The sequence below is a fragment of the Schistosoma haematobium genome, chromosome ZW (genome assembly GCF_000699445.3).
Source record: "Schistosoma haematobium chromosome ZW, whole genome shotgun sequence".
Lineage (NCBI taxonomy): Eukaryota > Metazoa > Platyhelminthes > Trematoda > Strigeidida > Schistosomatidae > Schistosoma > Schistosoma haematobium.
The window spans coordinates 69,389,692-69,409,749 of NC_067195.1; the positions used below are offsets into that span (position 1 = coordinate 69,389,692).

General features: G+C 38.7%; 1 protein-coding gene across 4 annotated transcripts in view; it reads left to right on the plus strand.

Annotated features, from left to right (window-relative positions):
• The window catches only part of MS3_00004255 (uncharacterized protein), a 45,316-nt gene that overhangs the window by 12,205 nt on the left and 13,053 nt on the right, over positions 1–20,058 (plus strand). For 3 of the 4 annotated variants that reach the window (XM_051212156.1, XM_051212157.1, XM_051212158.1), the window contains 2 exons: positions 9,694–9,797; positions 16,284–16,378. In XM_051212156.1, the coding sequence (XP_051072307.1) occupies positions 9,694–9,797; positions 16,284–16,378 (199 nt within the window). Of the gene's footprint in view, positions 1–7,562; positions 9,798–16,283; positions 16,379–20,058 lie in introns of all 4 variants that reach the window. The other variant, XM_051212155.1, reaches the window with a different exon arrangement.

The window sequence follows — 20,058 nt, forward strand, 5'->3', positions numbered from 1 at the left end:
GCAAAACTTTTTTATTGGTTTGTTGCTTATTTAGTATATCAATTTTCCACCCTATTTTCAATATCTTTGTAAATATTATTCAATCCATATCCAACCGATATTTACTAAAATACATCACTTTAAGTCTCCACCACTAGATCTATCCTCTAGGATTTACCTTTCGGATGAACCAGAACTGTGAATTGGAGAAGGAATTGTGTTCGCAGTTAAAGATACGACTACCGCGAATACGATTGCCAAATTTAGATACTCGAACTTATATGACCAACAAATGACGCATACACATGAACGAACAGCCTAGAGACCCGTTCAATCCTTTTCGCTGCCTGTTAATTCCAAAACACAAACCTTAACCTCCGCAATATACGTCATATATTTCAAACATACTCGGTTTATGTACAAGCCAAACAGACCATATCATACCAGGAATAGAAAACAACATTTGTACAAGATCAAGCCAAAAAGTGGCTATGATTAAGGGAAACTGTAATTAATAAACTGGACATTACGATAATAAATCGTATAATGGTAGCATGTAGGTCAAAATAAAGCTTATAATAAGAGAGATATGAACATACATAAACTAGTTACTCAATAGTTATGTGTTACGAAGATGCATATAATGTTAGTCCATAAAAAGGTCCCAACAGTTACCATTCGTTATTCTCGTCGAGATATAACAGTTATTAAGTCCAAAAAAACTTAACAATCAAGATGACCTGAAAAGTACTTAAAATAACTTTAAAAACAGAAAAAAACTAATCGATTAAAATATAAATACCCAAGTTTCAAACATTTCTCTTCCCAGTCACTACTAATGATCTCCTTAAAATTGATTTTTATCGAAACTTATCTCTTAACTTTCACCATTATGCTGATATTGTTAGTAAGTATACCGCTGTCATTACTCATTTAATGATAGTATTATGTCATATGATTGGTAATCTATGTTCAATGGAATAAAGTATTCTGTTTTCTATTAATAGTGAAAACGTTTTTAGTTTCGATTAAATGTAATAACTTTCTATCTGATGGAATTAAATTCATTTTAATTTTTTCTTTGTTTCAAATAATGAATAAAAATGTATACTTGATTAGTGTTATTATCTATCATCATGATTATTCCTATGAAGAAAATATTAAATCTTATTTGACTGTTAAATGTTCATGAAAAATTTGACGAATGAAGATGTAACTTGTCAAAATTATAAATTTCCATATAGTTCATACTACCTTAACTCTAGATAATTAGGTAGCCAATAAAAATGATTGTTATCGGAAACCTAATGTGTCTCTTTGATACTATAAATCAGTTTATAGAGAGAAATATGTTATAATACCTTGCTTCATAAAAATCAATTATTCCACCTTAACTATAGTGATGTATAGGTTGAAAGCTTAATGTATTTTTTTCTACTTACATACTGCACCTTTTCATATCATGTGCAAACATCCAAATGTAAATCCCTTTCAATTATATTTCTATTGAGATCAATCTTTAGCAACTTTTAATCTCGATATCTTACTGCTTTTTTTAAAAAAATCTCTCATGATATCTGATTATGCATCTGTCTATACTGGTGTCATATGTAATGATACATGATATTTTATGGTGAAATTGTTGACCACATGTATAAAACGTAGTAATAGTTAGAATTATACTTCCAAAGGTCTTATATTATATTCCTAGAAATTGAACAAGATTCATTATTAAGTAAATGTCTTACTGCTACTAATACTACTTACGCCTGTTACCCCTAATGGAGTATAGACCGCAGACCAGTGTTCTCCGACCCACTCTGTTCTCGGCCTTTCTTTCTAGTTCTATCCAATTGTTGTTCATTCTTCTCATATCTGTCTCCATTTCTTGGCGTAATGTGTTCTTTGGTCTTCTTCTCCTTTGGCCTTGAGGATTCCAAGTGGGGGCTTGTCTTGTGACACAGTTGGGTGCTTTCTTTAATGTGTGTCCTATCCACTTCTAGCGCTTCTTCCTAATTTCTTCCTCCACTGGAATCTGGTTTGTTCTCTCCCACAGTAGGTCGTTGTTGACAGTGTCTGGCCAATGGATCCGAAGTATTTTGCGTAGACAACTGTTAATAAACACTTGTATCTTCTGGATGATGGCTTTCCTAGTTCTCCAGGTTTCCGCCCCATACAGTAGAACTGTTTCGACATTTGTATTGAAAATCCTGACCTTGGTGTTGGTTGACAGTTGTTTTGATTTCAGATGTTCTTCAGTTATAGATATGCTACCGATCCGCGCCCTCACATCTACATCAGATCCACCATGCTCATCAATGATGCTGCCCAGATATTTAAAAGTTTTTACATCCTCAAGAGCTTCTCTGTCAAGTGTGATTTGATTGGTGCATGTTGTGTCGTATTGGAGAACCTTGCTTTTCCCTTTGTTTATATTGAGACCTACTGCTACACTGGTCGTCTTCTTCTGTGTTTGTTGTTGCGTGTGCAATAGAAGGTCCAGATCGTCCAGCTGCATCCTAGCTGTTCACTGTATCCCGTGCTTCTCCCCAGATGTTGACGTTTTCATGATCCTTTTGATCACCAGGAGAAAGAGAAAGGATGAGACTAAGCAACCTTGCCTGACACCGGTCTTTACTTCGAATGAGCCTGTCAGCTGTCTTGCTTGCATGATTTCTCAGTTTATTCCATGATAGGAATTCCGTATGATATTGACCATCTTCTCAGGTACATTGTAGTGTTGAAGCAGTCTCAATAGTGTTTTCCTGTCCATGCTATCAAATGCTTTCTCGTAGTCAATGAAGTTGTTGTAGAGTGATGAGTTTCATTTAATTGATTGTTCCACAATGGTCCGTAGTGTTGCGATTTGATCGGTGCACGATTGATCCTTACGGAATCCAGCCTGCTGATTTCGAGGTTGGGCGTCTACGGATTCCTTCATTGTGTTTAACAAAACCCTGTTGAAGACTTTTACTGGTATTGAGAGAAGAGTGATATCTTTGTAGTTCTCACACTTGCCGAGATCACCTTTCTTTAGTATCTTGACCAGGTATCCCTCTTTTCAGTCTGTTGTTCTTCATCCCAAATCTTGCTGATAGTGCTTCTTGTTACCCAGGACCTCATGACGTGTTGAAGTGATTGCCTCCTTGGTCCCTTCCCAGTTGTTCTCCATAGTAGTTCCCTCTCCATTGGGTACATCATGGAAGGGCTGGGACCTATTGCTGAGGGCTATCTTGAATTCGTTAAGTTTGTGAGTATCCCGAAGAAAGGCCGTATTGAACTTTTGTGATGTTGTCCGCCCCGTTGTCTAGTGCTTCTTGAGTTTCAGTTTCATCTTGGCGACCAGCAAGCGATGATCTGAGTCTATATCAGCTCCTCTCTTGGTTCTCACATCCTCCATCGTCCTTCTGAACTTTTTAGTGATGTAGATATGGTTGATTTGGTTTTGTGTAGTATGATCTAGTGAAATCCATGTGGCTTTGTGTATGCCTTTGTGTGGGAATATGGTGCTGCCTATGACCAGTTTATTGAAGGCAGATAGGTTTGCAAATCTCACCGTTTTCGTTCTTTTCTCCTAGTCCATGTCGTCCCATGATGTATTTATATCCGGTGTTGTCCATTCCAACCTTGGCATTTAGGTCTCCTATCAGAATGATCAAGTCTTTTTTTCGGCATTTTTTGACGATTGACTGCAGCCTATCGTAGAATTGATCTTTAACGTCTTCATTGTAATCGTTGGTAGGTACATAGCATTGGATGACGTTCATTGTGATGCCCTCTTTCTGTTTTAAAGGAGGCTTTGATGATCTTTAGTCCATGAGATTCCCATCCTACTAGGGATTTTTGTGCTTGTTTAGATAGCATCAGTGCAACTCCTTGTGTATGTGGGGCATTTTCTTCTTCATGGCCGGAGTATAACAACAGCTCTCCTGAAGCTAATCTTTGTTGTCCAATGTGTTTCACTGATTCCAAGCACCTCCAGGTCGTGTTTTTTCAATTCTGCAGCTACTTGGATGACACTTTCGGTCTCCCACATTGTACGAAAATTCCATATAACTATATTGATTGTTGCTCTGTTTGTAGAAGGAGCGTCAACCTCGTGACTTCCGAAAGAACTCGGTTTTCGTTATGAGACATCACAACTCTTCTAAATGAGAAGACCTTCTAACTCACAGGACAGAGTTTAAATAGGTTGAATTATTTTTTCCTGGTTAGCATTTTTTTAGCGAGTTAGTTTTCTGTGAGACGGGGTGGCTAACCCCATGCTCAACCCTCCTCCTTTATCCGGGCCGACAGTAGCCCCAGAGGGGCTCTAGGCGGAGCTAAATATCTTTCAAACAAAATAAAATACATAGTTAACTATTTAACTGGTTCATTGATTGTTTGTGTGGAAAAGTGCTGTTGCTCCATAAAGCCCTTTTCCAAAATACCTTTTTCTAACTGTATGTTTACTAAAAGTGACAATACGGACTTATGTTTGAGACATACCACTGCTATATGCTAGCGGTTCGACAATATCACTACTCTGATGATTTCATTATCCATATCTGAGTAGACTAAACAGTTCATCTGGCCTGCTGCTCCAGCAACATCGGTCAGACTGTCCTGCCCTCCATGGCCGGTGACGACTGATCCACCAAATGAAGCGGATGTCCGCAAGGAACTCCAACTTTTGAAGCGCCACAAGTCACCGGGCCCAGATGACTTACCCTCGGCCCTTTTTAAAGATGGTGGTGACTTTCTAACTAAGGAACTGACAACATTGTTTACAAAAGTTTGGGCACTAGAGAGTTAACCAACGTCATGGAATGAGTCTGTAGTTGTCCCCATCTTTAAAAAGCGTTCACGTCGTTCCTGTAATAACTATCGGGGGATAAGTCTACTTCCGATTGCGTCCAAACTATTGGCTTCCGTCATACTTCGTAGGTTGTTCCAAACTCGAGATGGATTGACTCGCGAGGAGCAGGCTGGTTTTCGTTCTGGTCGAGGATGTATTGATCATATATTCACCCTCTGCCAAATGTTAGAACACCGTCATACTTATCACAGGCCAACAATCGTAGTGTTTCTTGACATCAGCGCTGCCTTCGATTCGTTGGATAGGACTGTTCTCTGGGATTGTCTATTGAAGAAGGGTGTGCCTGAGAAGTTTATTAACATCGTAAAAGCCCTATATACAAACACCTCAGGCAGAGTGAGAGCATACAACCACCTCTCTCCATTGTTCCATTCGAGCAGTGGGGTTAGGCAGGGTTGCCCAATCTCACCATTCCTCTTCAACTTTGCCATCGATGACATTCTGGAAACAGCTGTGATGAATGTAAGTAATGGTGGTGTGGATCTGTTGCATGGAGAAAGACTTCTCGACCTTGAGTATGCTGACGATATTGTCTTACTGTGCGATAATGCCCAAGGCATGCAATTCGCACTTAATCAGTTGGCAATCAGTGTCCGTAGGTATGGTATGTGCTTTGGACCTTCGTAGTGCAAAGTACTTCTACAAGACTGGCAGGATTCCAATCCTGTACTCACTCTGGATGGTGAGCAGATAGACGTAGTCGAGAAGTTCGTGTATCTGGGTAGCTGCATAAGTGCTGGTGGGGATGTGAGTGATGAGATCAATGCACGTATAGTGAAAGCCAGAGCTGCTTATGACAATCTGGGCCACCTTTGGCGCCTTCGTGATGTTAGTCTGACTGTAAAAGGTCGGATCTACAACGCGTCGGTGAGAGCAGTTTTGCTTTATGCTTGTGAAACCTGGTCTCTGAGTTGAGGACGTTAGACGACTCTCTGTGTTCGATCATCGCTGTCTCCAAAGGATTGCTGACATTCAGTGGCAACACCATGTCAGTAATGCAGAGGTTCGGCATCGTGTGTTCGGACACAGAGATGATAATTCAATTGGTGTCACCATCTTGAAACACCGACTTCGGTGGCTTGGACATGTTCTCCGAATGTCGTCCCAGAGAATTCCACGTCGAGCATTATTTGCCGACTCTGGGACTGGTTGGAAATAGTGGAGAGGTGGTCAGTGCATGACATGGTGTCCTGGTATGAAAGAAAGCTGTAAAGGACTGGCTTGTGTTGGTCCTTCACGACTCCCTGGTTGGGGTCTGAGAGATGATGGTGCTACACAGTGGCTAGAGACGTTATCAGATGTGGCTCAGAATAGAAGCCGGTGGCGATTTTGCTGTAACCTTCTTTTACTTTCTTCATAAAAAGTGGTTGTGTCTCCCTTACCTGAAAGATTTCTTCTGATTGTACCTTTCCGTTCCCTCATTTCTACCATACTACCTTACACCAATCCCCTCTTTTGCGCCCCTTAGCTTTTTTTTCTATTTCTATTCGAATTCTCATTGTTTTGTGTGGCGCATATATATTTGGTGCCCCCTTGTACCAATATTTTTGTGTTCAAATAAATAAATAAAAGACGAAACATAAAACAATTATTATGTTATCTTATTGTTAAGTATATCGATAATTCATACACACTAATTAATCACATAAAGATATATTCCTCATATCAAGTGACTTGAAGAACTGGGCATACATTTCCTACTAGTTTGTTATGGTGTAAGTATACTTTTCTGTTGACTAAAATTTATTAATTTCAACAGAAATGTTAGAATCTCAAGCTACTTTATTTCCACACTACTTGTGTCAATTTTCGTAGCCTAATCGAACTAATTCAAATACCGGTAACCTGTTTCACTTATTCGTCAAAACAAATTGTGAAATTTGTAAATGACTTACAAACTTCATCCTTAAAATAAGGTTTCCTATTCTTTGAAAACTATATCATATTACCATTTCTTTTTCTCACTAAGTAAACTTTAATCAGAGCAAAAATAATTGATCTGTTACTTTTTAAAGACATTCGTTAAAAGTTAATAATTTTATACAGCAAGTTCTTCAAGTACATTATATACATCCCTTCATTTCACCATGTTTACTGAGATGATTTCTTTTTCCCCGGTTTTCTATGAATTCAAATGATTCTGAAAAGTTGTGTTTGTATGTGTGGTAATGGTGTGATGTGAATAGAATTAGATATGGCAACTCGGATAGATGTTCCAAGTCGTATGGATAGTAAGGCCTTTTTTCCTATTGAGGGCAGTAGGATCTAGCAGTATATGGAAATCTTTAGCTACTCTCCTTTCTTTGTAGTTGGGAAAACTTTTTAAAATTACTTTAATATTTTCAATATCGATTTGATGGTTATTGAAGAAAACTTCAAGTAGAAGTGTGTGATGATGATGTCGTTGAGAAGAACGATGAAAGTTCCACGATTAAACCATCTAGCTTGGAGAACAAAACTCCACCAAAATCATCCTCTTGAGCTACAAATCTCTACTATCTCAATTCCTAAGGGTGTCAATTGTTTTGTAGTGTGCTTGAATTCTATGTTAAGATTCTTTAGTTTTTCTGTTGTACTTTGGCGGTATGGTAAAACTACAGCACCAATCCATATTATTTCATTTGAACTACTACTTAATAATAAATCGTCTCGTTTTGATATATATTTATTAATATTCATAGGAAAATTATAAGTTCTTGACCGTGTTTCTGTTCCTTTTGCCTAGCCTTTTCGGATGTCATATTCTTGGTTGCTCTTCTAAAGAGATTTTTGTACTGAGTTGAAGGCAGTATAACGATTAGAGTGTGTTGGTTTACCCTGGATAGTCTGATTTACATCTTCAATTAGATTTCTTTCAATTGAGCAATTTAAAAATGATAATTCACCGTATTCATTTTGATTTTTGTATGGGGATTCATTATGGGATGGGAGTATAATGATCAGTCTAGAAAACATACGTAAGAGAGTCTTTTTCATAACGACAAAAAAGTATAGTCCCCATATCTGAACCAAATTCGTGATCTAATGTCATTAGCGAAAATATATGATTCTATATGCGACATAAACAGGTTAGCAAGGGTATCCTATTATCACTCTGTTTGTTTGCATAATGTCCCGTTGATAGTATATATGGCTGAATTTAAGCTTAGTTTTAGAGACTACCAGGCGATCTCCCCAGGCTTCTCAACACACATCACGAATATCTTTACAAGAACGTTTTCAAAAACACATTTATCTACTAGAAAAATACCGTGAACGTGCCAAAAACTTGTATAATCTGATAAAACTTTTGATTCCTGCTAAATTACAAACCATTAGTTCTTACATTTCATTGTAAAGGAACACCATTATTTGAATTTGTCGAAATACCAACGAGTCAAAAAATGTGAAAAGATTAGAGAAATAAGAGAGAAAAAACTACTCTTAGATCATCAAGACTGGATTATATTGTTGTCGATGTATCCTGATCACTATCATGTTTATAACCGGATCACTTATGCCGACCATAATGTTTAGTGGGTTGTCTAAAATTGGTTTAGAAGAGAAGAATATTTTAGCAGTTAGGAAGTAATACTTAGTAAGAATCATGTTTATGTCTCACTATTGAATTTCTACTGTTTACTGATCGGACAACTAAAATATGGCTCAGCCCAAATAAGTTTTGAAAACAAAAACAAATGTTGTTACATAGTCCAAGATATCATATTGGAACCTATCACTCTATCGTTTAACAATTTTTCTAATTATCAAAACTTTGTAAACTTCGGATGTTCACCATTAGTTCAGTACTGCCATTATGGTTTTACCCACTATGAGTAGTGTAAATTTCATATTGTGGTTCAACTTTTACAAGTCTATCAAGTCTTATAAAGTATATAAAATAATTTGATTTCAATGCCTAGTGAATTTACGTATTTCTTGACAAGCATTTTGACATTGTTTATGAAACAAAATTATTTCTTATTACAGACTTGGTAGCTACACATATTTAGGTTGCTTTATAACAGATATGGTCCAAAGTATTATTTGTTGTGTTCACAGCAGACTGAATTGCACTCGTTTTCAATATAATTTAGTGTCAAGGTATGCCTTTTTTCAATTATCCCGTCCAACTGACACTTACAGTACATTTTTTAAAATTCATTTATTGATAGTCATAACAAACAAATTATGTCATTTAGTTAGTCATACGTAGCGTAGAGAAACTGGGACATATATAGATCAGTTCAAGTTGTCACAGCACATTAGCACGACAAGATGTTAGAGTAGTATAAGTAGTGAAATAGAGATTCCTGTTTTCGTACATCTACGTTGATATATTCAAACTTGTAGACAGACAAACTATCCTAATCTTTCCAATCATTCTGTCACACCGTTAGTCGTAGTAGAAGATATGATTCGAGCAGAAAATATACATTCGTAGGATAAAAAATTCTTGACGCGGTTAAAAAAAAATTAAGGTTCAAGGAAAGACAAAGAGTGAATATATCTACGACCAATTCTAAGTCATGTCATTCAAAGTCTCTAACCATTGGTACAAATCATCAACCAGGTGGTCTGCGCCTACTAGCACAATTCACTCCAAAGGCTAATGATCACATGAACTTTTGGTTTTTATACCTTTAGCTTTCTTCCAGCTTACTCTACCAACCATCATCACTGATCGAGGTAGGCAATGGTTGGGCATACTTATTAGGTGTCTCAGCCACCTAAACTAATTTTATTATACTGTGTTTAACAATAAATGAGTACCAACTAAAGCGAACATGATTATTTTTTCTACTTTATAAGGTATATTTATCGTCATCTTCCTTCTTGTTTCGCATAATTACCATTGTTATTATTATTTCATGCAGGGTATTGAAAATGATTTAAAACCGATAGTATGGAAGTATTTGCTCGGTTATTATCAATGGACTTATACAGCAGAAGAAAATGAAAGATTAAAAGTTGAAAAAAGGTTTGCTAGTTTTAAGTAATATTAAAAGTATTTTATCATGTAAATTAACTGAGCGATTTCTTATAGGACTAAAATATATGCACGTATTGACAATAGATTTACATCATTATTTATGAATACAAAATTCTGTTTCGTTGCCAACAAAATATGGTAGGAAAAGGTCAATAATAAGAAGATTCGGTCAGCAAACAGGCAATATATATAACCCCACAGTAATATCTTCATGAAATCTTAAAGACCAAGCAGCATTAATATTCGTATTCATCTCATCTTGTAAATATATCAACCTATAGCCTTCAAATTAAAATTACGTAAAGTACAAACAATTAAGAAGATTCTGTTCATAGTGGTGTTCATCTTCCAATTATTGATGTCAAGAACTGCAGTTGATCTCTCTCTCTCTCTCTCTCTCTAGCTCAATGGTAGAGTAAAAAGTAATGATTTCGAGTCTGTGTGAATACTAACAGTTCAATTTAATTATCCGAGTTTCAAATAGAATGAAACATATATTCTGTATTCCACTACTAGTCATTGCCCAACTTCAATAACTATGAATATTTATTTACCAAAGTTTCTTCTTCTTTCACTTATATTCTCACTGTAATGCATTGCGTTGAAGGCTTCATCAACTAATAAGCATTTGTTTACAGAATAAAAACTAAATAAGTTTCTAGCTGTCCATTATTTGTTAATGATGATGATCAAGTTTCCTGTTCTTTTGCTTTTTTCGTCAACTAATTTTTATCGGTTTTATAAAACTACGTTTATTTATTAATTAATATAATAAATAAATCTTTAAATATATAACTCAAAGCATTTGAAAATTGTTATTGTTAACTTTCAAGTTATATATATATATACTTACCTCGTCAACTTACACAAAACAATAACTTTTGTATATTCTTTCCTTAAAGGTCTGGCTTTTTTAAATATGCTTTAATTTTAATCCAACCAGTTACTTATCTCAGATACTAACATTTTCCATTGGTTATAAGTAAAGATAGATAGTGGCTAGCACTGGAAACCAAGACACTTTTTTCCCTGCTTAAAATGCATTTGACTTGATGGTAATGTCGAGTCAATCCTCACAGGATCCACATATGCCAAAAAGAGGCTAGTTAATTGCATCCCTAGATGATGGTGGGAAGATTCAAAAAACTAATACAAAATGAATTGAACTTCACTCCATGGCACAAGCTAGTGGCTATCTGAACTTAGTTACTACGTGGATAACGCGAAGGCGTTTGAAGCGGATGGTACTGGGTTCGTTATTTTATGTTGTCATGATAGACGTTGGTTATTTCAATCAGCGGTAACCAGTACTTGGAGAATACTAGAATCTTCTTATGTAGAAGTTAAAAATATATTAACTTTTTTGTATCGCGGTTCCTACTGTTGGTCCTTCTCGAATCCCTGGCTGGGGTCCTAGAAATGGTGCAACACAGCGGCTAGAGACGTTATCAGATGTGGCTCAGAATAGAAGCCGGTGGCGATTTTGCTGTAACCTTCTTTTACTTTCTTCATAAAAAGTGGTTGTTTCTTCCTTAACTGAAAGAATCCTTCTGGTTGTACCTTTTCGTTACCCCCATTATTATTATTATTATTATTATTATTATTATTATTATTATCATTATACTCAGTCAGTCAGTCAGCTACAACGTAGGACCAGGTACATATTATGCATCGGTCAAAGTTGCCATACCTCATTAACACAACACGATGGACACCGGATTCATAAAAGTAGTTAATTCAGAGGTGGTAATATATAAAAGAAAGATTTCATATAAGGATATAGTACAAGAAGAAAGAATTGGTTCGTAGAAAGAAAGATATGAAGCGATTTTAATCTCTTAGTTTAAGGGAAGACAGGGAGTGTATACACCGACGCCATTGTGATCGATTCTGAGCCATGTCACCAAGAGTCTCCAACCATTGGTTACGATAGTCACGCGGACCCCAACCAAGTAGTCTGCATCTACTAACATGGATCAGACTACAAGTTAGTGACTTCAAGCACTGATGCCACGTTTTGGTTTGGCCGCCCCTAACTTTCTTCCAACCATCTCCAACACCGGTTAGCATTGCACTTCGTGGTAATCGCTGTTGAGGCATACGTAACACGTGGCCCAACCATCTCAGTCGATGAAGATCCCAACAGATGCGTGCAGTATTTCTAAGACATCTGTGACCAAATATTAGTAGCTTACGAGTATTTTCTAATCCTAATGGCCACGTTTCGTAGCCGTAAAGTAGGACAGAACGAACTGCTGTGCACTATACTCGTCCTTTAATTGATAGACCGATATCTCGCCTTCGCCATAGGTGACGCAAGTTTTCCAAAGTCAATCGAGCTTTTCGAATCCGTGCTGAGATTTCGTCCGATACCAACCCATTAGGGCTGATCAGACTTCCAAGATAAGTGAAGTTGTCAACGCGTTCGACTACTTCACTCCCTATCCTTAGTTCAGGTGTTAACGCAGACCAGTCCTGAAGCAACAACTTGCATTTAGAGGGAGAGAAGCGCATTCCAAACATCCTGGCATTGTTGCTCAGTGCTACCAGAAGACTCTGCATTTTGTCAGCGTCTTCACCAAACAGGACTATGTCATCTGCGTATTCTAAGTCGATAAGTGGACCTCCTGGTAGGAGATCAATACCCGAGAATCCAGTCGACGAGAATGTTGTTTCCATCAGTAGGTCTATGATGAAGTTAAACAAAAATGGGGAAAGTGGACAGCCTTGATGGACACCACTTGAGGTTGCAAAATCAGATGACAGTTCGCCATAAGCTCTGACTCGACTAGTAGTGTTCGAGTAAAGAGCCTTTACAAGGTTTATGTACTTCTGAGGTACGCGTTTCAATCACAGACACTGCCACAGAATCTCGCGGTCTACCGAGTCAAATGCTGCTTTTAAGTCGAGAAAGACCACCATTGTCGGACGCCGATAAGTATGCCTGTGTTCTAGAATCTGACGAATGGTGAATATGTGGTCGATGCAGCCACGACCAGGTCTAAAGCCAGCTTGGTTCTCTCGTGTTTGCAGTTCACGAGTCTTAGTTAGGCGTCTGATAATTATCGAGGCTAGTATCTTAGATACTATATTAGTTAAACTAATCCCTCTGTGGTTGTCACAGGATGATTTTGACCCTTTCTTATATATTGGGACGATAAGTGATTGTGACCAGTTAGATGGAATAACGTCTAACTCCCAGATTTTAGTTAAAATATTAGTCAACCTAATCGTTAAAATTGGACCACCATCCTTAAAGACCTCTGGAGCCAATCCATCTGGATCAGCTGCCCTTCCTCGTTTCAGATTAGCTTTGCCTTTTGAAGTTCTGCTGGAGTTGGGGGACCTACTTCAATGTTCTATTCACACTGTCTGGGAATGGAGGGCAGTTATAGAGTAGCTGAAGGCCAGTTTAACTGTTCCCTAAAATGTTCCGCCCATCGTTCTAAACGTCTGGACTGGGAGCAGATGAGAGTATCGTCTTTTTCTGATATAATCTCACTTACACTTGACTTATTAATTCCAGTTTCTTTTATTAGTCTGTAAAGCTGTCTTGTGTTCCCTATAGTCGCCGCCTTTTCCATCTCTTTTGCTTTCGTTGCCCACCACTGCTCACGGTCGTTCCTTAGATTTTTAGTTAACCTAGATCTGATTTGTTGTCGCTCTTCATCATGTTCAGAACCTGATGGGACGAGTTTGCGAGAATCCATCAGTGTGACAGACTTTGAAGAAATCCACTGGTTCTTTGAAACTCTGTGGTTTAAGTCGCTAATAGATGTCACTGCTGTTTCCACAGCTGCTTGTATTTCATTCCAAGCAACATCTGGGTCAGCCTCGTCTTCAGAACTACCTAATCGTGACCTCAGTTGTTCCTGGAACCTACTTTTGGTTTCCTCGCTACTCAGTTCGGTTCTAATGGGTCTTTTTACTGTGGCTTTTTTGCGTCCGGTGAGGCGCAAGCAGATGCGCGCCCGTATTAGGGCGTGGTCGGAGTCCAAGCAGGTACTCCAGAATGAGCGACAATCTTCTACCGACCCTCTCCAACGATGACTGATGGCAATATGGTCTATTTGAGTCTATCGTTGGTTTGGTGTAGGCGGTCGCCACGTTAGACGATGTCTCTCTTTATGCTTAAAATTTGTGTTTGCTAAAAATAAGCGATTTTCTGAGCACAGTTGCAGCAGACGGTCACCATTATCTGTTCGCTGTGCCGGAATGCTAAAATATCCACCTAAATGCCTTTCTGTTTGGTTTAAGCTACCTAACTGAGCATTAAAGTCACCCCCTACGAGTACTATGTCTGGGCGTTTAGCTTTCTGAAGAAGTTCGGACAGCTTTCTGTAAAATTCATCTTTCACATCATCTGAGCTGCAGTCAGTGGGAGCGTAGGCAGAAACGACGAAAAGGCAACGACGTGTGTCCCTATCCTTCCGAGTTTTTACGGAGCCGTTTAGCCGAACAGCACATAGGCGACTGTTGACGGGGATCCACTCTAGCAGTGCTTGTTCCGCCCTCATGCTTAGTGCTATGCCTACACCTGCCAGTCCACGAGAACTGGCCATCGGGTCACCAGATACACGTAGGGTGTATCTTGTTGGCTCTCCGTTTTGCCGAGGTGAGGTCAAGTGAATGACCACACTGGAATCCTGTATGCGTGTTTCGGAGACACAGCATACATCAATGGTACGAGATTCTAGGGTTCTAGCCAAGGAAGCCTGCTGACCGATTTGACATAGGGTGCGTACGTTGAAAGCTCCAATGTGTAGTTTTGAGCGAGGTTTCAGTAGACCTGGGACAGTGTTTTGCGCACTAGAATCATTGGCTATGGTGACACTTGAGGAGGAAGCCGAAAGAGGAAGTTTAAGGTTGAAAGTCGATGTAGGAGGAATAATAGGAATTGAAGAGGGAGGTAGATTATGAATACAGTGGTCTTAGGTGCTGTTAGAGGTATGAGGGCGGTTATCACTTCCCAGTTGCCCACACCGTGGAAGGGTTGTTCTGGAGGTACCTGAAAAGGAAATTGGATTAGAGTGACCTGGGAGCGTGACCGCAGTGCCCAAGGGACAACTGCTTGAGGTCGGTCACACACGAACTTTTTATGAGTGATTTTTGTGTTAGCTCCGTACTTGTTCAGACCTTACCGCGGGAGACAGATATCCGTGGGATAAAGTTAGGTGTGTATTTTTAGGGTCGACCTTTTCTAACCCCACTTCTTCTTATGGGAGGGCAGCATTGCTTTTATGCTTTAGGAAACACCTTACTGCTGTCACACCTCTGTACAGTCAGTAGTACAACCTCGCCTTCGGACCTTGGGTTTGTTGCTTTTAGTCTTATCGCTCTTCAACCGACCTGTCTGACATGTTAGGACCTTGAGGAACGGTTGTTCCAGCCAATATAGCTCGGTTGCTTCATCACGATAAGCAAACCCGACCACCACGTCAAGGTAGCAACAACGCTCCTTACCTTCTTTTTTTTTCTTCCCATTCTCATTGTTTTGTGTGACGCATATATATTTGGTGCCCCCTTGTACCAATATTTATTTGTTCAATTAAATAAGCCCATATGGCATAACAAACGGGGATATTAATAACTGAAAAATGCGAAAACTCCTTCAATCAATATTGATATTTTTTCAATATCCTAATGTGTGGGAAATTGAATATCTGACGTTTCACTGCTCAGTGTAAGTTGCTTCTTCATAGAATAAATAAATAACTGAATCAAGACAAGTTTTGGATAATACCCACTAATGTATACATGAATACACCAGCATGTTTCACATCACCTTGGCCACAATGACTCGGCATAAACTTTATCAGATTTGTGTTTCAGATATACCAAATAATTCTGCTTTGTTCCTTTGTACTATTTATTCAATTGTTTTTGTGTTCTCTGAAGAAGCGACTTACACTGCGCCATTAAACGTCAGAAACTCAATTTTTACTCGTTTAGATATCATAGCTGTCATTATTTTATTACTAACAGTACCCTATGACAGGTTTATTTGAAATCATCAGGTCAAACTTTCACCTCAAATTATATAGAACATTCCTTAAATACACAATGATTTGCATAGCCTAACGGATGACGCTCTGTCATTGTCATTTGGATAATAGTGGTGATTAAAATACTCGAAGCCTATTTTGTTTTGCTCGTAGCTCATCATGCAAGTGAAACTGTATTTTACGAGCAAAATTTTTCCCTATGTGACCTAAATGGAAACCATGGTGATCAGAAGACTTAAACTTGATCTTTATACCTAGAAAGCGTCATTGATTAACCTTCATCTGGCTTCTTAATCAAAATAGACAAGTGCAGATAACTTATTTCCTTATTTTTTGTCTTGTAATTGTGGTTATTACTCAATGAGTTTAACTCTAAATGTTTCTTTCATATAGCTATATTCCTCATGAATTCTTACTTCATTATACAATAAACCACATTCTCCAGCGTTTTACGTTTCTTTTTTTTCAGTCGTGAATACCACATCTTGAAGACATTTTGGAAGTCAATGTCCCCTGATCGAGAAGCTAGGTTTGCATTGTTTCGTGATCGTAAATGTTTTATCGGTAGGTCCCTTATTGTTATTTTCTTTCGTTCATCTAAATAACGTAACAGGGATTACTAATAACTTCATTTTCCGGTTGTAATGTTTATCAAGTAAGCAAATGTTTCGCTTCCCTTGGAGAAAGTTAATTATTTTTAGATGTCAGTTGATTTATCCTGTGCATTTGACTTCCCCTTACATTACTCAATACTCAAAAGTGACCATTCATCATAAATTATGTATGAATTTTCGGAATATAACTAGCAAAAATTTGTCATTTCAGTACTGTTCATTTCTTTTTCTAACAGTTACCATTGTTTCATGCTGTTTCCTTTGAATGTTATCAAAAAGGATGGGTCTGTGATCAGAAATATTATTCTTTTCTAATTAATATCTTTATTATAATAATAAAAATATAAATTTAAAAAGATTAAATCATTAAAATCAGTTGATCGCCAGTGAATATATTACCTTTGATTGATACCTTTTCAGTAAACAAAACTGCCTACACAAAATTCTTTTTTGGTTGTTGAATGAATCGAATACGTCACTTCTTCAACTGCTGATACAATTCTTAATCATTCTAATAATGGAGTCCTAGTAGGCATGCGAATAAATGTGTTGTAGTTGATCCGTTATCTGGCAAAAAATCTAAAACCATTTGCAAGGATTCAGGTTGAGATTTCGATCATCTATCAACTATTTTAAAACAGGGATGGTATCTCGTTGAAGCTGGGTAGTTGAAAGCAACTGGAAGCCAATTCATCAAAACCTGATTCGATTGCCATCGATAGGATGATATTCCTCAGACGTCTGTGCGTCCGAATAGTTCTTTTGAATTTCATAAACTGACACAATGTATTTTCATTATTATAAAATAACAAATATATGCTTCAGTTAAGTTCAAACGCGCTTAGTATTAATCCAAGTATAATTATAGTATGCTTCACTCCTAAATGCAAAATGTTACCTCAGGACTGATCTTCTTTAAAGCTTAAACTGATCATAGAGAGTGAAGTGGTTTAGTACGATGACTGATACACTGACCTTTGGAGTCGTACCAGCCCTGGTTAGTTGATGTCTGGTGAAATCTCTGTATGGATTTAGAAATCTCACTAGGCTTTTACCAACTTAAGTCACATTTGGCAATATGTTCAACCTCTCATTTTACTATGATTTCGACATGCATTCTTTTCTTTACTTTCTTTCATAAGTGTCTTCATCTCAGTCAGTCAGTAACAACGTGGAACTTCGTACGTACGTACATCAGTTCCAGTTGCCACACCACATTAGCACAGAAGTACAGTTATCGATTCAAATCTCGTAGTAGTAGAGGTAGTGAAAGTATAAGTAGTAATCGGAAACATTAGCGTTCGAAGATGTTATTCAAGGAGTATAATACAGTGAAATAAATTTGGAAAGGAAATAAAGGACATGAAGAATTCAGAAGATTAGAATTTGGGAGAACACAAAGAGTGGATACACCTGCGCCATTGCAAACGATTTTGAGCCATGTCATTCAAGATCTCTAACCATCGGTTGCTATCGTCTCGCGGACCCCAACCAGGTAGTTTACACCTACCAACATGGCTCAGTCCACTTGTCAGTGACTTCATGGACTTGTGCCATGTTTTGGTTTGGCCGCCCCTAGTTTTCTCCTAACCTACTCCTATACCACTGAACATCGCACGTCGGGGCAGTCGGTGGTTGAGCATACGTAATACGTGTCCCAGCCATCTCAACTGATGAAGTTTCACTACTTCATCAATTAATTTGCCATCCTTACCTAGTACCCGTTTCCTAACAACAGTGTTACTTACTCGATGATCCCAGGATATACGAGTAATGTTTCGAAGACACCTATGATCGAATACTAGTAGCCTATGAATATCCTCTTCTCTTACCGGCCATGTTTCATAGCCATAAAGCAGGACGGAACGAACTGCTGCGCAGTAAACCCGTCCTTTGGTTGATAGACGGATATCTCGCCTACGCCATAAATGACGCAAGTTGGCAAAAGCTAGTCGAGCCTTCTGTATCCGTGCTGAGATTTCGTCACACACCAGACCACAAGGGCTGACGAGACTTCCAAGATAAATGAAGCGGTCGACATGCTCAACTACTTCACTCCCTATCATTAGTTCAGGTGTCGATGTAACCCAATTCTGAAGCAACATTTTGCATTTCGAAGGGGAGAATCGCATCCCGAACATACTTGCCTTGTTGCTTAGAGTGGTCAGAAGACTGCATTTTGTCAGCGTCTTCACCAAATAAAACTATGTCATCAGCATATTCTAAGTCAACAAGTGAACCTCCCGGTAGAAGTTCAACCCCTGGAAATTTAGATGAGGAGAGTGTTATCTCTAAAAGTACGTCGAAGACAAAGTTGAACAAGAATGGAGAGAGTGGACAGCCCTGACGAACACCACTAGAGGTAATCGATTCTGATGACAGTTCGCCATAAGCTCTCACTCGACCAGTTGTGTTCGAGTAGAGAGCCTGTATAAGGTTAATGTACTTCTTTGGTACTCCTTTCAGTGACAAACACTGCCACAGAACCCCATGATCAACAGAGTCGAATGCCGCCTCAAGGTCAAGAAATACTACGATTGTGGGGCGTCTGAATGTGTGTCTGTGTTCTAGAACCTGACGTAGTGTGAATATCTGATCTATACAACCACGTCCAGGTCGAAAACCGGCCTGGTTTTCTCTAATCTGCTCTTCACGAGCTTTGGTTAGGCGTCGAAGTATTATTGAGGCTAATATTTTAGACACTATATTAGTCAAACTGATTCCTCTGTGATTGTCACAAGAGGACTTTTTTCCTTTCTTATAGACTGGCACAATCAGTGATTGAGACCAGTCAGATGGGATTACGTCTAGTTCCCAAATTCTACCTAAGACCTCAGTCAATCTCACTGCTAATACTGGACCACCATCCTTAAAAATCTCAGGAGTAAACCTGTCAAGGTCTGCTGCTCTCCCTCGCTTCAGATTTCCTATTGCTTTTTCAACTTCGTAAAGAGACGGAGGATCTACATTAACTTGCCATTCAGGTTGACTAGAGATCGTGGGAAACCGAAGTGTGGCTGAAGGCCAGTTGAACGGATCCCTAAAGTGTTCTGCCTATCGATCGATCCAATCTCCTGGATTGAGAATGTATAATATGTTCATCTTTCTCTGAAAGTGTTTCGTTAACAGTCGGTTTCCTCAACAAGTCTGAAAAGTTGTCTGCTATTACCTATTGCCGCTGCCTTTTCCATCTCTCTTGCTTTCGCTACCCACTACTGTTCACGATCATTGCGTAGACTTCTTGTCAGCTTGCGCTTAAGCTGACTCCGCTCTTCATTATGTTCAGAGCCAGGTGGAATGAGTTTTCGAGCATCTATCAGTGCGGTAGATGCTGCTGAGATCCAGTGTTTCTCCCTAACCTTCTAGTTTACCGTACTTGCAGACATCACTGCTGTTTCCACAGCTTTTCGGGTGTCATTCCACGCTTCCTCGGGGTGGGCATCACTTACATGGCTGCCTAACTGTTTTTCTAGTTGTTCCTGAAATATACTCTTAGCTTGACTATCATTAAGTAGGACCCTAAGAGGTTTCGTTGCAGCGTCTTTCCTACGTCCAGTAAGACGCAGGCAAATACGTGCTCGCACTAGAGCATGATCTGAGTCTAAGCATGTGCTCCAGAATGAGCGACAG